Source organism: Palaemon carinicauda, chromosome 17 (genome assembly GCF_036898095.1).
Source record: "Palaemon carinicauda isolate YSFRI2023 chromosome 17, ASM3689809v2, whole genome shotgun sequence".
NCBI classification, from domain to species: Eukaryota; Metazoa; Arthropoda; class Malacostraca; order Decapoda; family Palaemonidae; genus Palaemon; species Palaemon carinicauda.
Genome location: NC_090741.1, coordinates 70299222 through 70319319, shown reverse-complemented (window position 1 = coordinate 70319319; position 20098 = coordinate 70299222). Strand labels below are relative to the sequence as shown.

Below are 20098 nucleotides of genomic sequence, written 5' to 3'. Positions count from 1 at the left end.
TTAGAATTATTTTGTCCAACCAATCAGCGATTAGGAAACTTTTCAGAGCTAAAAGGACACCCCTGCGAGTCGGTGCAATTGACTATAGTAGAAACGTGTTAGCTCATGTTAGCTAACATGTTAAAGGGAGATATATATGCACTGTATTGGCTATTCATGGAAAATAATTGCGGAAAATAAGGTAGCAGACCCATTTTCTTTCTATAGCAAAATAGGTAGAAAGGCCCATTAAAAAATCTTTAAGTATTGAAGACGATAAATTCAAACAAAATATTAGCTACCTAATGTTTTTTTATGCCAGTTATTCAGCTTGAGTCATAGAATGGGATTTGTCACCTGCTAAGTTCAATTAGATCTAATGTCATGAGGCGAGGCTTGGTGAGAAAAGGTCAGATTAGTTAATTAGATTAAGTAAAACTAATCAAATTAGGGTAGACAATACTATTAATTATTATTACTAGCTAAGCTTAGTTGAAAAAAACAGGATGCTATAAGCCCAAGGGTTTCAGCAGGGAAAATGTCTCAGAGAGGAAAGGAAATAAGGAAACATAGAATACACTGTCTGGGTGTACCCTCAAATAAGAAATCTCCAACTCAAGACAGTGGAAGACCATAGTATAGAGGATATGGCACTACCCAAAACAAGAGAACAATGGTTTCATTCTGGCGTGCCCTCCTCTTGGAAGAGCTGCTTACCATAGCTAAGGAGTCTTTTCTACACTTACAGTATATATAATCATAGTAAATATATTAAGGTAAATGGAGGGAAAGTCAATTAGGTTATTATAAGAAATAAGGAAGAACAGTCAAGTAAGGTTGATTATACCATGTTTGGTAAGTTCAAATCATAAAAATCAATTTAGCTAGGTAAGCCAAATAGCTAGTGCCCCGGAGTATCGACAATAACATCCATATTTATCCCCTTCTGATTAAACTCCCTGACATGACATCGAACCTCTATCGACACTGCAAAACAAGAAGAAGCAGATGTGAGAGGAGCATAGGTTAAGTGGTGTTTCTCAGATCGGAAGCCTCATTAAGTGGTGTTTCTCCCATCGGGAGGGAGGGTGACGTTCACAGGCACCTGCTGCTCCCTCCTAGCCGCTCCTACATTACATCATAGGAATTGTATTGAGGTGTTGGTGTAGACCTGCTTTTTTTTGCATCTGTGTTGAGTGCGCTGCTGCTTGTGCATTTGTATAGTGTGAATTGTATTTCAAATGAGAACCATAATTTTAGTTATAATGTTTAAATTTTGGGATTTGTGTCCAAGTTGTGGATTGAACTTCCTAATCGGGTAGTTGAATCAGTAGAACTTCAAAAGTTCAAACTCGCAGCAAATGTTTTTATGTTGAACAGGCTTACATGAATCTTTTTCTTGTTCATATATGAAATATCTGTTTCAATGTTGTTAATGATTCTAAAATATTTCATTTTAATTTTCATTACTAATTATATCGTATATTTATTTCCTTAATTCCTTTCCTCACTGTGCTATTTTTCCCTGTTGGAGCCCTTGGGCTTATAGCATCTTGCATTTCCAACTAGGATTGTACCTTAGCTAATAATAATAATAATAATAATAATAATAATAATAATAATAATAATAATAATAATAATAATAATAACTTTTATAAGTTATTTGGATTTCCATCCGTTATTTGGAATTAAGTGTATATAACTTGACTTGTAATTTATTGAATGCCATATATTTTCCTTAACTCTTCTATGTAATACACATGACATGTATCCAGCCTGCGAAATTACCTTATTTATTTAACAAATTGATGGATGTGTTAGATGCATATTTTTCTTAAACTTATGAGTGAATTACCTATTCTTTAGTGAGGTTTATTCATCTATGTACATTGAATAACTTTTTAAACCATTCATATTCATTCTATGTCATTGTATGTTTTTACGTTTACCGATTATTTAATTTGGAAAATAATTGTTGATTCATTTTATTCGCTATGCATTACACATATCCAGTTTTTCTCTTACCTCTTTACCTCTATGTTTTCCATTTTCACATACGGTTAGTTAATTGCATGTTCTCTATAAGTAATTTTACTAAAAGCAGCAACAAGAAAACTCCTCCCTAAGAACATCATATTTCACGTAAATTATTTTAATAAGCTTTTTAACGCCCACCCCGTCACCTGATGCTCTCTCTCACCTGTCCCAGGTGGGCGAGGCTCTTAACAGATTAAAACTTTAGGTTGGATGTTGTTCTCAAATCTACTAAATGTGTTGGAGATTGTTTCATTGTCATATCACGACTCATTTCCATACAGAATTACATATTAATAGTGTGTTGTCTTATTTTCTCTGTGTCATTGTTTGTCTTTACGTTTAGCGAGTTTTTAATTTGGAAAATAATTGGTAATTAATTTTATTCGCTATGCATTACACATATCCTGTTTTTCTCTCTACCTCTTCGCCTCTATGGTTTCCATTTTCACATACGGTTAGTTAATTGCATGTTCCCCTATAAGTAATTTTATTAAAGGCAACAACAACAAAACTCCTCCCTAAGAACATCATATTTCACGTAAATTATTTTAATAAGCTTTCTAACGCCCACCCCCGTCACCTGATGCTCTCTCTCACCTGTCCCAGGTGGGCGAGGCTCTTAACAGATTAAAACTTTAGGTTGGATGTTGGTAGCATGTTGCGTTGAAAGATGCTCAGAATTCTCATCAGGGATAAAACCTGCGGTTCATTTGAGATGGTTGATACTGCAAACTGCATGTGTGCGTGGGTTCGGTCATGCGTTTCATTTGAAATGGGTTTGTCAAGTTTGTGATGTCCAGCGCAGTTGTGTTTGCGTATTGGCGTTCTAGAGTTCGTGTTTGTGACATGTTTGGCAAAATGTTTTGCAGATGTATTGCCATTTATTGTTCTTCTAACTATTCTTTCTTAGATGAGTCAATGGAACAGGCCCTTATCTGGTAACGAAGGAAAAATCACCTATGGTGGTTTAATGGATTATCAGTCACTCGCAATCTACGGTTCCCGAGTTTGAACCGCTCTCGCGGCTTGATAGCTTTCACTGGTGAACACAATTTTCTATCCTTTTGATTTAAGGGTGGCAGTGTGTGTGTTTTTTTTTTTTTTTTTTTTTTTTGGTGGGGGGGGGGGGAGCGATGGGAGGGTAACACGGGGTTCCTGCTAAATCCTTGGTCCACTCGTAGGTGTATATGAACTTCAGCGATTATCCTGTATGTTAATGGCGTATCCCGTTTCTACTACTCGACAATCTTTAATCCTTAAGCTATGAGGTTGAACCCCAAAGGAAGCAAAAGACCCGCCTCTTGATTGAAGGAAATTGCTTGTTTTTCTGTTTGTGACCCTTTATTCTATTTTGTAATTTATATATCAAAAACAACAGTTTTTTTCTAGTTGCAAAAATGTACTTGCAGTTGAGTTGAAATTGAATGTGAAAATCCCATTTCATATTTACTTATACTTTACAACCTCTCTCTCTCTCTCTCTCTCTCTCTCTCTCTCTCTCTCTCTCTGTAATAGACATTTTCGAGAGGAGGGTAGATAAAAATGTCACTTTGCTATTAGGTGAAGAACTACATTGCTTTTGTAACCCTCCTGAAGTGCCGTCTTTCAATCAGAGACTGATAAGGAAGTATTCAAACTTCTTTAAAATCATTTAATCTTAATAATTAATCATCTCAGTGCATATGCAGTACTCGTTACTCTTCACAGCCACATAATCTTTTGCCTTCATTATTAATCTACTTATCATGACTTCTTTTTATCAATTTATATAATCGTATGTTTATACTTTTATCGGTTTGACATTCTCTCTCTCTCTCTCTCTCTCTCTCTCTCTCTCTCTCAACTAGTTGCGTCAATGTCTGAAGTATTCTTTTATACTTTTTTTTTTTTTTGGTATAGATTAATTTGCCCTTTTGCCACCACGGGCCCTTGCCCAATCACGGCACGTAAATAAGATGTTGAAGTGGGTAAGGGGCCTGGTGTGGCCGCTGTATTCGTCCAACCAACCAAAACTCCACTTCTCTTTTAGGGGAAAAAACATGCTTCTTTTTATCCAACCTGTTAATATGTAGCAAGTGATTTGTCGACTTCTAAGTGTTCCAGAAAATGGAAGGCACCTGGAATCAAATAAACGACGTAACATTTCATTTTATAATGTAAACTACACATTATCTTTTAGGTTACTCAAAAACGAAAACTGGTGGATGCTGACAACTAACCAAATTTTGTACTATATCTTGACTTATTAAAATCTAAACATCTTTTTTACTGCCTTTCCAAACAGGAATCTTCACAAAAACAAATGAATTTCCTCAAGTATTTAAACTTATTGGAAAGTATTAGGAAATAAAAACTATTTTTCTCTCTTTCCAGACACTGCAATTAATCTAAAACAGAATAAATTGAATTTTTTTCACTTACTAAATATTGTTTTCTCCTTCCAGAAACTGGAATTCCCCTGGAACCTAAACGGCCATGTTAACAACCACACTACGAGGCACAACATCCCTATGGAGGCTGTTAATGACTGTGATAGTCGGGGTGGGGGTGGGCCCGGCTTCTAGCTTCAACCTGGAGCCCAGGACGGCTCAGATATTCTCCGACCCGACGCTCGGCGAGTCCTACTGGGGCCGCGAGTCCTACTTCGGATTCTCCGTCGCCCTGCAGCGCAATGGCTTAGATAATTCTGCCTGGTGAGTGTCCCGAAAATTCTCAATCTCCAAATGTTTATGCATGTACAGTTAGACGTATGAATTCCTGGTACACCTCGCTCTGAGGAAGTGCACCCAGGCACACCTCCCACTGCGCGGTGAGTTCCTGGGTCCAGCTCCGGCCACTAGCTTTTTTTCGTTACTCGCCGGGAAGTAAGGGTGTAACAGAATGCACTTCTTTCGAGCGAGGTGTACCAGGGACTCCTGTGTCTAACTGTATATATATTCCATGTTTATTGGGGTTTTTTTTAATTCTTATCCACTAGTCATTGTCTTCATGGTATTTTTTTTTTCTTTTGAAACTTTCTTTGATATTAGATAGCCTTGTTGGACTTGTCAACTGCGAATTATATTTTATTTTTCGCTATAATAATAATAATAATAATAATAATAATAATAATAATAATAATAATAATAATAATAATAATAATGATGATGATGATGATGACCACTTGATTCCAAACTCAGTTGGTCTGACAAGTGATTGCCACCATTTGATACCAACATTACAAAATGCAATTCCTATCGAATGAAACGAAACCAACTATCTACCTGCTTTACCACGAAATTAGAATGCATAGAAATTGTAACTATAACACCATATTCAAATGGCCCATCAAAGCGAGAATTGAGTTTATAATATGTACAATAACTCATAAAGTTATCAGAACCAGGTGTCCAAAATATTTAAGAACTGCTACACATTGTGCAGCCAACAAATCATGTTGACACGAGAATAGTTACAGATAGTTTCAAATTATTGGAACCAAGATATGTCTACCGTAGGCTCTAGAGCTTTCAAATATACGACCCAAGGCTATACAAGCTCCCACTAGACATACCAAAGACTGAAGATATTCAGGATTTCAAGAAGAAACTAAAGCCTTTCTTGTTTTGTAAGGGCTATGATAATGCGGATTGGACAATAAACAAGCAATATGCAGCGTGAAATGCTGAATGTCTTGAAATGTATACGATGAAATGACTGAATGTCTTGTAGAGAGTAGAGTCCCCTGCAGTATAGGATCAGAAAAGCAGCCATTAAAGTAAAGTGAGTAAGTAACGTATTTAGTAATTGTTTGCCTCCAGTGTATATGGGCACATATTAGCAATGCTATCAATATTTTCGCTTGGAACTTGAGTAATTTATTGTTTTAATTACAACATTTTAATTCAGTATTTGCATCGTGAGAATATGCGACCTGGTCGGGTGAGAAAAACTGTTTTGCGTCTGTTAACCTGAAAGATGATTAGTTTACCCGACGGTCTCATGATTGTTGTAGGGCGTACGAAGAATTGTCCATAGAAAAGAAAGGTAGATTCTCTCTCTCTCTCTCTCTCTCTCTCTCTCTCTCTCTCTCTCTCTCTCTCTCTCTCTCTCTCTCTCTCTCTCTCTCTCTCTCTCTCAATTAAAACAAAACTCCCTCACACCTCTTCTTCTTCATCTACTTCTATCATGGAAGGAAAGGCAGAGACTCTTCTTGTTCTTCTTCTTTTTCTTCTTCTTCTACTTCTATCATGGAAAAAAAGTCCAAGACCCTTCCCCTCTCTTCCTCTTCTTCTTCTTCTTCTTCTTCTTCTTCTTCTTCTTCTTCTTCTTCTTCTTCTTCTGCTATAATGAAAAGAAACAAGACAGGCGAACGTGCCTATCCTACGAGTGACAATCGTCATCGACACATCACCTTGACCAATTTTTTTTTTCTTTTTTCACCAAATTCAGGATGACATCAAACCACACGCTCGCCAGTTTATACTCGACTCACAAACCGCTATTGTAATGAGTCAAGTTTTATTCTGGGCGTTAGATCTGCTGACGTTGATAGCATCCATAAGCCGGATGCGATGTCTATGTGTTACCTCTGCGATGAACAAAAGTGACGTCATTTGAACACTAAACGAGTCTTATGAGGTTATGGTGAACTAGGCGTCATATTTTGGGCCGGATTGAAGTTGGTTTTGGTATGCGTAATGTTACATGAAATTAATCTTAACTGATTCGGTTTCTATTTTCGGATTTTGTTTGAACGTTGATTTTACACTCACAATATTATAATAATTATCATTATTATTATTATTATTATTATTATTATTATTATTATTATTATTATTATTATTATTATTTACCTCCACCAACGAAGTTGGAAGGATATGTTTCACCCCCCGTTTATGTGTTTGCTAGTGAACACCTTCCTGGCCACAATTTTAATCGTAGAGTAATGAAACTTGCAGGGATCATCTTTTATGTAAAAAGCTGGAAATAATTACATTTTGGAAGGTCAAGGTCATTGTCAAGCAAAATGTCTAATTCACGTAATCAGCCATAAGTTTGGACATCTTTGTCACAGATACTTCAAACTTGGTTCATATTTGAGTGTGTGAAAATCCACGCCAATTAATACATGTTAAGGTCAAAGATCAAGGTCGAGCAAAAGGTCAAAAAATAAGCTGCCGGCGGCGGAGGTCCGTGCTCTACTGAGTACCCCTCTAGTTATTATTATTATTATTATTATTATTATTATTATTATTATTATTATTATTATTATTATTATTATTATTATTATTACCCAAGCACTCATCTGCCCAATCATTTCCTGGAAAAGTAAACGATTCGATAAATCTGGAGAAAGTTGGGAGTTCCAAAGCCATGAAGTGAAAGATATGAAACGCTGGTCAGATTGGTTGACGCTCGTGTTCGCAACTTCCTTTCGAGCTGTATAGCATTATTTCACCAAAATGAAAGAAAACAAATTTAATCTGGCGAGATTTTGTTTTCATACTGATAGTTTTTTTCTCGGTCTTCGAGAAGGATAAGTCTAACATATAAGTGTTTATTCAAGATGTATAGGTTGTCTATAGACGCTATGTTTAGTCTTATAGTATACCCATACAGCTAAAACTGACGGTAATATAAGAGAGGATCAGAGACACAAATGTACTTTTTTACTGCAGAGTTATTTAAGGATCGGTTGTGGGAATCTAGATTCACCGTTTATTACAAATAGACTTTTGTTGTCACGCATATCAAGTAATAAACATATTGATAAACAATGTGTTTTTATAACACTAAGATTAGTTCTGTATGATTAAACTAAGATAATTTCCGCTTATTGGCCACTTTAAATCAAGCCCATTCTTAGTTAAGATTCTCCTCATCACCGAATGAAAATTAAAACCCGAATTAAATCCACATTCTCATAAGTGAAACTGTGCGGGTGATTGCCATATCCGAAGCCACTTCCCTTCTCAAGAATATTCCTTCTTAACGACTTCTTTGGGAGTACGTTTTCTGACGCCAATTTAAACATGTCCTTCGGCCCCATGTCTAGCAACACTCTGTTACACCCCACCCCACTAGACCAAATGTTACCATAGTGAAAGTGGGGAAATTTCTTTTTCTTTTTTTCTTTTTTTTTGTGGGGGAGTTAAATCGTTTATTGTGGTTTTCGCCAATGCTGCTTAGTTATATGAATTTCTTTGTGTTGCAGAGATCTAGAAAAGCGCTTTATTTTGTTTATTTATGATAGTTATGTCTTAGATTCGCAAAGAACATAATCTAAATATGTATCATACAAACACACTTACACACACGCACACATTTATATATACAGACCGTATATATACAATAATATATATTTATATATATATATATATATATATATATATATATATATATATATATATATATATATATATAGTGTATATATGTGTATATATATATATATATATATATATATATATATATATATATATATATATATATATACCTGTTTCCATATCCATATTTAGACCATTCTCTCCAATTGAAATGGATTAAAAAAAGAAAAAAGATTCAATCACTGCTGAATATATCATTATTATTATTATTATTTTTTTTTATTATTATGTATGTGCGTGTATGCATCATCATGTTAAATCTTCCACAGGTTGGTTGTAGGGGCACCAAGAGCTAACTCGAGCATCTACATCCCAACGAGGATAACCGAGCCTGGTGCCATCTTCAAATGTGACCTTAGCAACGACCAAGCACCTTGTACAGAGCTCAAAATTGACCAGACGGGTAAGATGGGGCTCTGGGTGGTATTAATATGGCTTAATTGGTCTGCCATTTGTGTTATTTATTTATTCATTTATCTTTATTTCACTAGAATTAAGTGATTTTATAAAATGACACTGGTTTTTATTTTTCTTTAATCCTTAGGTGTTTATCTCGTTTTAGATATGTTTTTCCTAAACGTTCTACTGTTTCTAATTGATGGCCACCTTATTTTTTTTTTTTTTTTTTTTAGTATAGTTTAGAGATTTGGGGAACAGCATAAAAGGCGACTAATGCCATTGGTAGATAAATTTAATGGTAGACTTAGAACTTAACTCCTTCTCTTCTTATCAAAACTTTTATTAGGTATTTTTAAATATCTTATTCCTTGCTCTGTTCCAAAAATGGTAACTCCAAGATATTTTTAAATATCTTATTCCTTACTCTGAGCCAAAGATGGTAACTTCAAGATAACTCACAACATAGCGATTTTGGCACAGAACTTCTTTCAAGTTTAGCTGGAAAAATAATTACCTTCGATTCACATCATAGTTACTAACTCCATCTTACCAGTGAGGGTCGAGAGGTGGGTTGGCGGGCTTAGTAAAGTTTCCAGGAATTGGGTACTCAGTGATAGGGTTTGAAATTTACGGTAATTATGTTAGTTTGAGGTCATTTTCATGGTTCCAAGGTAATTCTAAAGTAATTTCTGTTTTACTAGCTTAAAATTTAAGGAAATTGGAAAAAGTTTTATGGTAATCTAAGGTAAAAAGCAGCAGCATTTAAGGTAATGGCCACATGGCACATGCTCGGGTTTAAACCCTGGTGTTCAATGGATTGTAGTGCGGTTTTAGAAAGGGTTGAGGTTAGCCCAACCTCGAAACGAGCTTTATGTTGATTTAAATAGAACCACTATGAGCCGTTCAAAGGGCAAGAGTCTAAAGGAAAAATAAATTTACATCAGATGATAAAAAATAAATTCTAATTGGCAGTGTCCACCCAATATTAAGGAAATGACTTGACAGAACTTTAATAGCATTAAATAAATAATTGAAGATAATAGAAAATTAAAACTTCGTCCTAAAGTCACTTCTATTTGAGGTGTTTGAAATTTTCATTCATGGAATCAGAAGGAAAGTATACCATTGGAAATTCTTGGTAATGGCCCAACATTAACTCCACCTTGAATAAAACCTTTGGACAGAAGATAAAGTAGAAGCAACAGTTATAAAGCTGTATTCTGAAGAGTCCCCTAAAATGTGAATTTACCATAGTTCTGAACGGAAATTTTCGTCCTGACTATAGCAACTGATTCCTCTACAAGTGCTATACAGTGCAACTTGTATAGTTGTTTCACAAATCCTTCAGATCTTCTTGGCTATACTCTATATGCAATCATGTCTTCTGTTTTTGCTTTTGCAGTTTCTTTCTTTGTTTTAACCTGGTAACATCTGTCATAGCTTGTACTAATTTTAGTTTATGATTTAGCTTAGCCAGTTATGCCCACTAATATAGCTTGTACTTTCTATGCCCTATGTTTTATCCTGTCCAGTCTCTATCCTGTATTTTAGACTATATTTTCTACCTTATATTTAGCCTGTGACAATTCAAGTCTCACGGTATATCCAGGCAGTATTTGTCCTCTGTTTTATCCTGTACAGTTTCAGCCTTCTGATTTATTCTGTGCAGTTTCTATCCCTTGTGCATGGTTTCTCTACAGCACAGAAACACTTCCTCAAGCTGTACTTCTTTGCCAGGTAACACCTACATCCAGAACCAAAACTACGAGTTTATTTATCATGATCTGAAGAATGAAGGATGGCTTGGAGCTGCTCTTGACACCCAGCCCACATTTAAGGAAGGACGTCAGGCCACAGGAGTAAGTAGTCTACAACTATTTGAATTGAGTATTTTCTTATATATTTTTTTCTGATGATCTTTTTGGTGGTGTTCACTATGTACAAATATAAGTACTGGAGTGTCATGTGAATTTTTATATGTACAAAGTTGCAAGTATGTTATCTTTAGTTATGTACACGCAAAACACATATACGTACACACACACACACACACACACACACACACATATATATATATATATATATATATATATATATATATATATATATATATATATATATATATATATATATATATATATATATATAACATATATATGTGTGTGTGTGTGTAAATATATGTATATACAGTATATTATATATATATATATATATATATATATATATATATATATATATATATATATATATATATATATATATATATATATATATATATGTGTGTATGTATATATATATATATATATATATATATATACACTAGTGTATGCAACCTGGAATAAATTATGGTTAGATATTTAGATAGATATGCACACAACCACACATGCAACCCCCTCTCATTAGAATATGACTAGTCTCTTTCTCTCCCACTACCCGAGGGACAGGTAGAGCTGTGTGTGACCGAATAAGTACACACACCCCCCCCCACACACACACACACATATATATATATATATATATATATATATATATATATATATATATATATATATATATATATATGCATATATATATATATATATATATATATATATATATATATATATATATATATATATATGTAATACTGTAGAGCCAGACACGTGCTTTTTATTATATAGGGGAGATATATATACATATCTGAGGCCTTTGTTCTGCAGTGGACTTTTAACGGCTGATGATGATGATGATGATAATATATATGTGTGTGTGTATGTATATATATATATACACATATATACTGTAGAGCCAAACATTTCCTTTTTATTAAATAGGGGAGGTATGTATACATATCTGAGGCCTTTGTTTTGCAGTGGACTAGTTACTGCTGAAGATGATGATGATGATAATTAATATATATATATATATATATATATATATATATATATATATATATATATATATATATATATATATATATATATATACTTCTGTATTTTTCATATTTGATCCCATAAAGAAATTATGCATGCATGTATATCCCAGCTAGTATACATGTACAGTGTTACATAAAAATTTATATTGCAGGTATGTGCCCCGCGTTGGATCAATCAAGCCTACTTTGGCCATGGATCCTACCAGATGAACGGAGTCTGTTACTGGCTGAACGCTTCACTCTCAGATGCTCCAGCGCACAAGAAGTTACCTTTAATTCAATATTGTAAGCTTATTTACCCAAGTGATTTGTTGTCTAAGTGGAATTATGAATTTTTTTTTTTTTTTTTTTTTTTTTTTTTTTTTTTTTTTTTGCATTGAATTAATGACCTTACCTTCATCAGAATCACAAATTTGCTGTGTTGTTACAAACCTATTTTGAAATCACGTCCTTGTCTCTACAAGGTTGTGAATCTGTGTTGGAGATTTGCAGACATTTGTTATTATTATTATTATTATTATTATTATTATTATTATTATTATTAGGCTACAACCATAGTTTGAAAAGCAAGATGCTATAAGCCCAGGGGCTCCAAAGGGAAAATAGCCCAGTGAGGAAAAGACACAAGGAAAAATAAAATATTTTAAGAAGAGTTAACTCAATCCTTTTGTATATTCAAGATTCCATCTTCTTTGCTTCACCATTTATCAACCTGTTACAAAATTAAGTCCTTATTTTTATCAAGGTCATAAAATTAGAACATATATTTTTTTTCAAAATCTTTAGTGTGTGTAGTAGCCAGAAGTTTAATTTTTTGTTAGTTAAAGAGACTCATTTTATTAAAGATTTATCCAAGCTGCTTTGCGTTTGAGAATGTTTTTGTTATTTTCAACTCAACTCAATTGAATTGAATTGTACTTGTTTATTTGTATGTGTCATTAGTTTTCTGCCATATTTCCCATTGGAGCTTCCTGGGCAGGGGCTAAGGATCTCATTCAGCACCGAGATAATCTCATTGTTGTTACTCTTCTAACGTAACAGTCAACATTCATTGACCTATTTTCAAGCTTCATTGAAAAACATAAACTTTGGCCCAATCCATAGTTGGTTCAAGTTCAAACTACTTTAAAAAAATAATTGTAACAATAGGATTCTTAACACCCAAAATTTCATTTAGACTGCTTTAGGATTATAAGTAAATTGAAGAAGTTGGTGTTTTACACTTTAAAATTTTAGAAATATAACTCCATGGTCTGGTCAGAATACTTTAAAAAATATAATAATACAGTTCTTTAAAAAATAAATTTATGTGAACATTTTAGGATCTTAGCAAACCGAAGAAATTTGCGTTTGGTCCTTAATCTATTTATATCTTATTTATTTTACAGCTAAACAGACATTTTATCTTGATGGACGCGCAATCTTCTACCATGCCCACGGCCAAGCCGGTCTTTCCCTCCACTTCCCCGATGACCAAACGGAAATGATCGTGGGAGCTCCTGGTATCTTCAATTGGCAGGGTAAGATGATTTCTGATAGCTTCGTTCATTTTCTTATCCCACTTGTGGGCTGCCAACCCAATAGCTCGAGTTCCATATCTGCCAACCCAATAGCTCGAGTTCCATTTCTGCCAACCCAATAGCTCGAGTTCCATTTCTGCCAACCCAATAGCTCGAGTTCCATATCTGCCAACCCAATAGCTCGAGTTCCATTCCTGCCAACCCAATAGCTCGAGTTCCATTTCTGCCAACCCAATAGCTCGAGTTCCATTTCTGCCAACCCAATAGCTCGAGTTCCATTTCTGCCAACCCAATAGCTCGAGTTCCATTTCTGCCAACCCAATAGCTCGAGTTCCATTTCTGCCAACCCAATAGCTCGAGTTCCATTTCTGCCAACCCAATAGCTCGAGTTCCATTTCTGCCAACCCAATAGCTCGAGTTCCATTTCTGCCAACCCAATAGCTCGAGTTCCATTTCTGCCAACCCAATAGCTCGAGTTCCATTCCTGCCAACCCAATAGCTCGAGTTCCATTCCTGCCAACCCAATAGCTCGAGTTCCATTCCTGCCAACCCAATAGCTCGAGTTCCATTCCTGCCAACCCAATAGCTCGAGTTCCATTCCTGCCAACCCAATAGCTCGAGTTCCATTCCTGCCAACCCAATAGCTCGAGTTCCATTTCTGCCAACCCAATAGCTCGAGTTCCATTTCTGCCAACCCAATAGCTCGAGTTCCATCCTTGTGGATGAATGAATGAAGGAAACTGATTCGTATGGAGGAAAAGGGGTTTAAGGAGCCTCCCTTTGGCCTTCCAAAGGAGAATAACCCTATCCTTCAAGTTGGCAAACAGTATAGCTGTCATTTTCTAACCCCCTCTCTCCCCCCCCCCCTCCAAGGATAGTAACTTGTCCTTTTAGTGTTATAAGTTTTTAATTTTCTTCCCCTAATGAAGAATAACTCATAATTTTCAGTGTTATAAACTTGTTATTTTCTTTACCTTAAGAAGAGTAACTCTGCCAGAGTAATATAAATTCTCTATTTTCTTCCCATAAAGAAGAGTAACTTTTCAGGACTTTATAGATTCTTTATTTTATTATTAAACATTATGAATGAATGTAGTCGTAGTAGTGGAAGCAATGTAACTGATAATATTTTCTTTTTCTGAAGTATTTACTTCTGAGATTATGAAATGAAAATTGACTAAGAGTCTCCTTGCGCTGCATTAATATATTGAAGAACTCTGCTAACCTTTTGTGCACATTAAAATCACAAACGATATGGATGTCAGATTATCAGTTAGTACAAGAATATTTTCCTGTAGGTTTTGTGTTCTTTTAAGAAGTTTTAGGAGGTGAAGGGAGGGTTTCAATCTAAGCAGAAATAGTTATACTGTATTAGATAAGCAGTCATAGATGTAAATTTTGGGAATTTAGTCATCGAGAATACCACAGTTCATTGTGTTGTTGCTGAATCTGATACTGTTTTACTTCTACAATTTTTAAAAATATAAAGACTATACAGTGTGAATTATCCAATATACTTTTGTTATTATTAGGAAATACTTAAATTCTATTAAGCATATCCCTTTTGTGCTCAACATCCAGTCCCAAAAATATTGTAGTCCAACATAAACTATATATAATTCAATGCATTGTACATGGTACCCATGTTCTTTTAATATACAGACTCTTGATTTATAACCTAAATACAGTATTTTCTTCATGATTTTTATTACACTAAACATCTGAATGGGGTATGGATAATTATTGTTACTGACAAAATTATACAAACATACAAAACAAATTCTAGACAATTTAGAAGCCATTGATTTGTGCCAAACCCTTCACTGTTTGAGTAAGAAATGTGTACCTAGAAAAGCTAAGTTTTAACAAATCAATTCATGTTAGATTCAGTAGGATAGAGAATTATTTAAAAACATAGTACTTCACACTTTAAACTGCCAATCTCTTTAGAAGTAGGTTACCAACAACATCAATATCTTTCAGTAGGCAATCCTAAGACCAAATACCTACCAAAACAACCTTATTCTAAGAATATTGTTTCTTTATCTCAGGTTCAGTCATTCGATTCAAAGATGCTGCGTCTCCAGTCCACGGTGAAATGGCTTTCCGTCGTCGTCGGCAGGCGCTACCTTCCATCCCGTCAGAGATTCAGATGTTCTCTAGTCAGAACGTACCTAATCCGTATTACACACCCGCTATCCAGGATTTCGACCTTAATGGTTATGCAGTTACATCTGGAAGATTCTTCAAGGAGAGTGAACTGTTATATGCCAGTGGAGCTCCACGTGGAGCATATACTTTAGGCAAGGTATTGGTGGAATCCCTCAGACTCGTGTTATGTTGAAGTTTTAAGGATTTGAATGAAAATTTGGTGATGTAGTTTTATCTTACAAAGTTGACCCTAGAGCAAAGTGTATAAACAAAAAGTACCAAGTAACCTAAAACCATTGGAACTTTGCAATTTTCTCCCATAAACAGGTAATAGAATACGCCAAATCTAAATGTAAGATATTTTTTTCCAGGTGTACATATTTTCCTTTCCTGTCCAAGAGACCCAGCCTTTCAACATCCGAGCTGAATGGCAAGGAACGCAGGTTGGGGAAAACTTTGGTTCTTCTCTCGTCGCTATGGATGTTAATGGAGATGGTCTCAGTGATTTAGTTGTAGGTTCCCCAATGTTCTCAAAGCCAGACATTCCAGATATGGGAAGGATACAGGTCTTCCTAAGTACAAAGGTGAGCACAATTAACAAGATTTCTATTTCCAGAAGATTTAGACCTTTTTGTTTAATTTCAAATTGTATTGAACTGCATTTGAATAATTGGATGTTAATATAGCAGTCACCATATTTATGCAATATAGTTATATACCTTATGAATTCCTAACAATGATATTTACAAATAATTTTCTAAGTTAACTTAGTGTGCCAATTTACGGATCATGTTGCAACTCAATTTGATACTTTCTAGCTAATCCTATCTCTAAGTGAAGTTTTATATCAGAACAGAGTTATCTCAGAAGAGAATAAGGTAATCGTATTAAAGGAAAGGGCATGTGAAAGAAAAGAGAACATTTTGAGAAAGACTTCATTGAGAAATATCCAAGCATCCAGTTAAAGATTAGTTGATACTAATCTACATTTGCCTAAAAACCTCAACATGAGTTTTCTTTATAGATGGGTAGCATGGTGCAGTCAAGCAGTTACTATGGTTCCAGTTTACCTTCAGCAAGATTTGGCACTACTCTTGCCTCTCCTGGAGACTTGAATTTTGATGGTTACGCAGGTGAAGTTTTGCAAATATGTACTTTACCATTTTTAAAAAATCATAGCTTCTACTGTATTATTTTTCCATACAAGGATACTGACTACGATGCACCTTGTGGCAATGGATTTGCTGCTCAAGGTCTTTGATTATTCAGTCATTGATACCCCTTGCTTATGTCCCATTTAGCTATCCAGGGTCATCAGATTTCTAATCTTAATTCTCACCTTATTTAAAGATGAGTTCTTGAAGCCAACCAAGTTAAACTGTCATATATCAACATTTAATTTGATGAAATTTGTATTTTCAAATTCTTTATATTCTTAATTTTTTATTGAATTATACAGTTCTATATACACTAATTAGTTTATCTTCTTGGTCAATCTAGCGATGCCAGTAATCAGTTCAAGAGAAATTACTCCATTATAATCTTTCTTGATTAAATTTAAATACTTTTGATATTCATTGTTATTACTGTACAGGTATATGTATTATTTTCATATAGATCATGGAAAGACTAAGAATTTGGAGACCTTGTATGACTACATTTACTGTCCTTTTCTTATGTAGTTTTATTCTTTTTTAATAATTTTCCTCAGTTTTTCTTGGAATTTTGATTGTTATACTTCACATGTGGGCAGGCAGACCCTAAATAATGTTTTTAAAACCATGCAAAACCTGCTTTGTGATTATAGAAGTATGACGTGTATACAAAATGTAAATTATTTTTTCTTACATTTTCATTTCTTTTCCATCAAATTTTGATTGATTTTTCTTAGTTCTCCTTACTGATTCATGAAATTTTATTCTTTTTCACTAGTTTTTCTTTACTTTTTCTGAAATTTCCAGATGTGGCCGTTGGAGCCCCATGGGAAAATGATGGTAAAGGAGCCGTTTACATCTACATGGGATCTGAAATAGGCCTACGGCAAGTATATGCTCAGCGTCTCTCTCCAGATGATTTTCCCTCGGTGCCTAATTTAAGTGGTTTTGGTATGGGAATCTCCAGAGGCATAGATGTAGACAACAATGAATACCCAGGTAATGTTTTGCTAGTGATTTTTATCTGGAAAAAAAGTTAGGGTTTTAATGTTGTTTACTGCATTTTATACCAATATTTGATTTGAAATGCTCTAATTAGATTACTGCAGTATAAAAATCAGTAATTTTGCAAATTGAATATCAGATTAGATTGTATTATTCTTTTTTGAGATTTGATACAACAAGGTTTGCTGTACTTTCTAATCATGTTGGCTATTAATTTAAACTTAAAATACTCAAAGTAACATATTGATCTATCAGGTACAGTATTGCTCTACTATATATATATATATATATATATATATATATATATATATATATATATATATATATATATATATATATATATATATATATATATATATATATATATATATTTATTACAATATAGCATATACAATATGTAAGTTACATTAGATTTTAATTCCAATCAACTTGATCCTTCTAGATTTAGCTATCGGTAGCTTCTTGTCTGGCCATTCCGTCGTCCTGAAGTCTCGCACTGTGGCTTCCCTCAGAGGTCATGTAACAGCTAATCCTCAAACCCTTTTGCTAGAGGACACGTACCTGAACTTAGAAACTTGTATCAGTTACGATGGGCATCGAGTTCCTGGACAGATAGGTAAATGTTGGCCTATGGGCAAAATGTTTTTAAACTTGTGTAACATTGGCATTCGTTACTCTTATGACTACAGATTTCTGTATTTGAAGTAAATGGAGACATTTCTATCCAAAAACCTAAATACTTATGGTATGTTGGTACAAGTTATGTGCCAGCATACTTGCCTTAATGCCTTAAATTTTCTTCATAACATAACTTTAAAATACTTTCCTTACCAGGCATCCATGGAAATGTATCATTAGATTATGGACATGTATCTCCAAGAGCTACATTCTCAGACACTGGCCTCACATTTAGAAGCTTTGACGTTATGGGCACCATAGGCAAAACAAAGTGTCTCCCTTTCACCGTTGATATTGCGGTATGTAGCCTAAACATGAGGAATCGAGGGTTTTATATCTATCTTGTCATTTACTACAGATGACACTTGATAATGGCTTCTTCCGTGGGAATCTCAGTGTTATCAATTACTGCATTTAACAGCAAGAATGTTTGTTATTTGAAGATGTGTAGGAAAAATATTTTACAAGTACAATACTTGAACTTTTCAGTCCTATATACAGTACTAGTTTAAACAGTTTAAGATAATTAGTTTAAACGTTTTTCATTCCAGATATAGTGAATATTAGGGATTTTGCCAACAGAAGTAGTAACTATTTACATTGAATGGAAATTCATATATCAATAAGTTCATGTTACACTAAGTTAATTAAAAGAAGTCAGTCACTTGTAAGTACATACAGTACTGTGTTTTCTGTTCTTGAGATAAGTCAATTCCTAATATTAATTCACTTGCAGAGCAACAAAATTGACCCTCGACGACCAATACTGGTGAGACTCGAGTATGTAATTCCTGAAACAGCTGACCAGTTAATGAGTAAGTAAAAACAGTATAATATTTTGAGTTTTATGTTATGTGGTATGCAATACTATTATGACTTAAATTTTAATTTTTGCTATGAATCTGTTACTTTAAACTTTTAAAAGTGTCAAAATTTATCAATTGAATGCATCCATTTTTATATATATCATTCTTAGGCATCCATAAAAAGACTAAAAACACTTCTGTGATGGACATTCTCAATTATTTATTAGATGCCACTAGATTGATATTCATTATTATCACCCCTACCAATGCCATAAAACTTTTCATTCAATCTTTTACAGCCCAGCCAAAGACTGACCCTGGTCAGCCTAAGATTACAACGCTCCCCATCAGTATTGTGACAGAGTGTGAGGGTGATGGAGATAAGACATGCGAGGTTGACATGTTTGTCGAGGCCTACTTTGTGAGCTATGGGTAAGGAAGGATAGTGTGTGTGTGGGGTTTTTTTTCCAGATTAAAAATTTAGAAAACCATTTTAGTAATCATGTAAAGAGTAAAAAAATGAATATAAAGATAATACTTTTTACAGCATTTTTAGATTTAAAAAATCCTCTGTAACAGTTATGGCTTACATATGTGCAGTGGTATTAAAGTACGTGAAGATAGTTACACATTTTATAATTGCTATCTATATTAATCCCAACTTTGATACTCTTGTCAGCCCTGTGTTTCAAATTTACCAGAAAGTCCTCTCCTTTCTCCAGGGAAAATGACAAACTCACAATAGGTGGTGACAACATGCCCGTGTTGGAAATCGTCGTCAACAATTTAGGCGAGTCTGTCTTCCTTCCAAACGTGACGGTAGAGGTTCCGGAACCATTTGCCCTGTACTTGCCCTCTTCGCATAACTGTGATTTTACCATTAAGGACAGCAGGACAGCATTAGTGTGTCAGTTAGCGAATCCTATTAAAAGGAACAGACAGGTAAGGTTAAGGCTTATTTGCATAGTTTTGTTATAATTGCTGTGACCAGGAACCTTATTATTATTAGATTGAAAGAGATTTCATATACTCCATGCAGTTGTCAAAATATCAAATACAACAAAGCTCCTGGTGTAACATTAAGAAACAT

At 34.4% G+C, this 20098-nt stretch overlaps 1 protein-coding gene across 5 annotated transcripts in view; it reads left to right on the top strand.

Moving 5' to 3' along the window:
• Window positions 1–20098, top strand: part of LOC137656859 (integrin alpha-PS3-like) — a 105725-nt gene that overhangs the window by 64652 nt on the left and 20975 nt on the right. For all 5 annotated transcript variants that reach the window (XM_068391224.1, XM_068391223.1, XM_068391220.1 and 2 more), the window contains 14 exons: window positions 4461–4709; window positions 8651–8784; window positions 10518–10639; window positions 11847–11979; window positions 13083–13214; window positions 15266–15522; window positions 15737–15949; window positions 16390–16498; window positions 17327–17518; window positions 17967–18140; window positions 18359–18501; window positions 18939–19017; window positions 19308–19440; window positions 19731–19950. In XM_068391224.1, coding sequence (XP_068247325.1) covers window positions 4492–4709; window positions 8651–8784; window positions 10518–10639; window positions 11847–11979; window positions 13083–13214; window positions 15266–15522; window positions 15737–15949; window positions 16390–16498; window positions 17327–17518; window positions 17967–18140; window positions 18359–18501; window positions 18939–19017; window positions 19308–19440; window positions 19731–19950 — 2259 coding nt within the window. In that variant the 5' untranslated portion in view covers window positions 4461–4491. The remainder of the gene's footprint in view (window positions 1–4460; window positions 4710–8650; window positions 8785–10517; window positions 10640–11846; window positions 11980–13082; window positions 13215–15265; window positions 15523–15736; window positions 15950–16389; window positions 16499–17326; window positions 17519–17966; window positions 18141–18358; window positions 18502–18938; window positions 19018–19307; window positions 19441–19730; window positions 19951–20098) is intronic.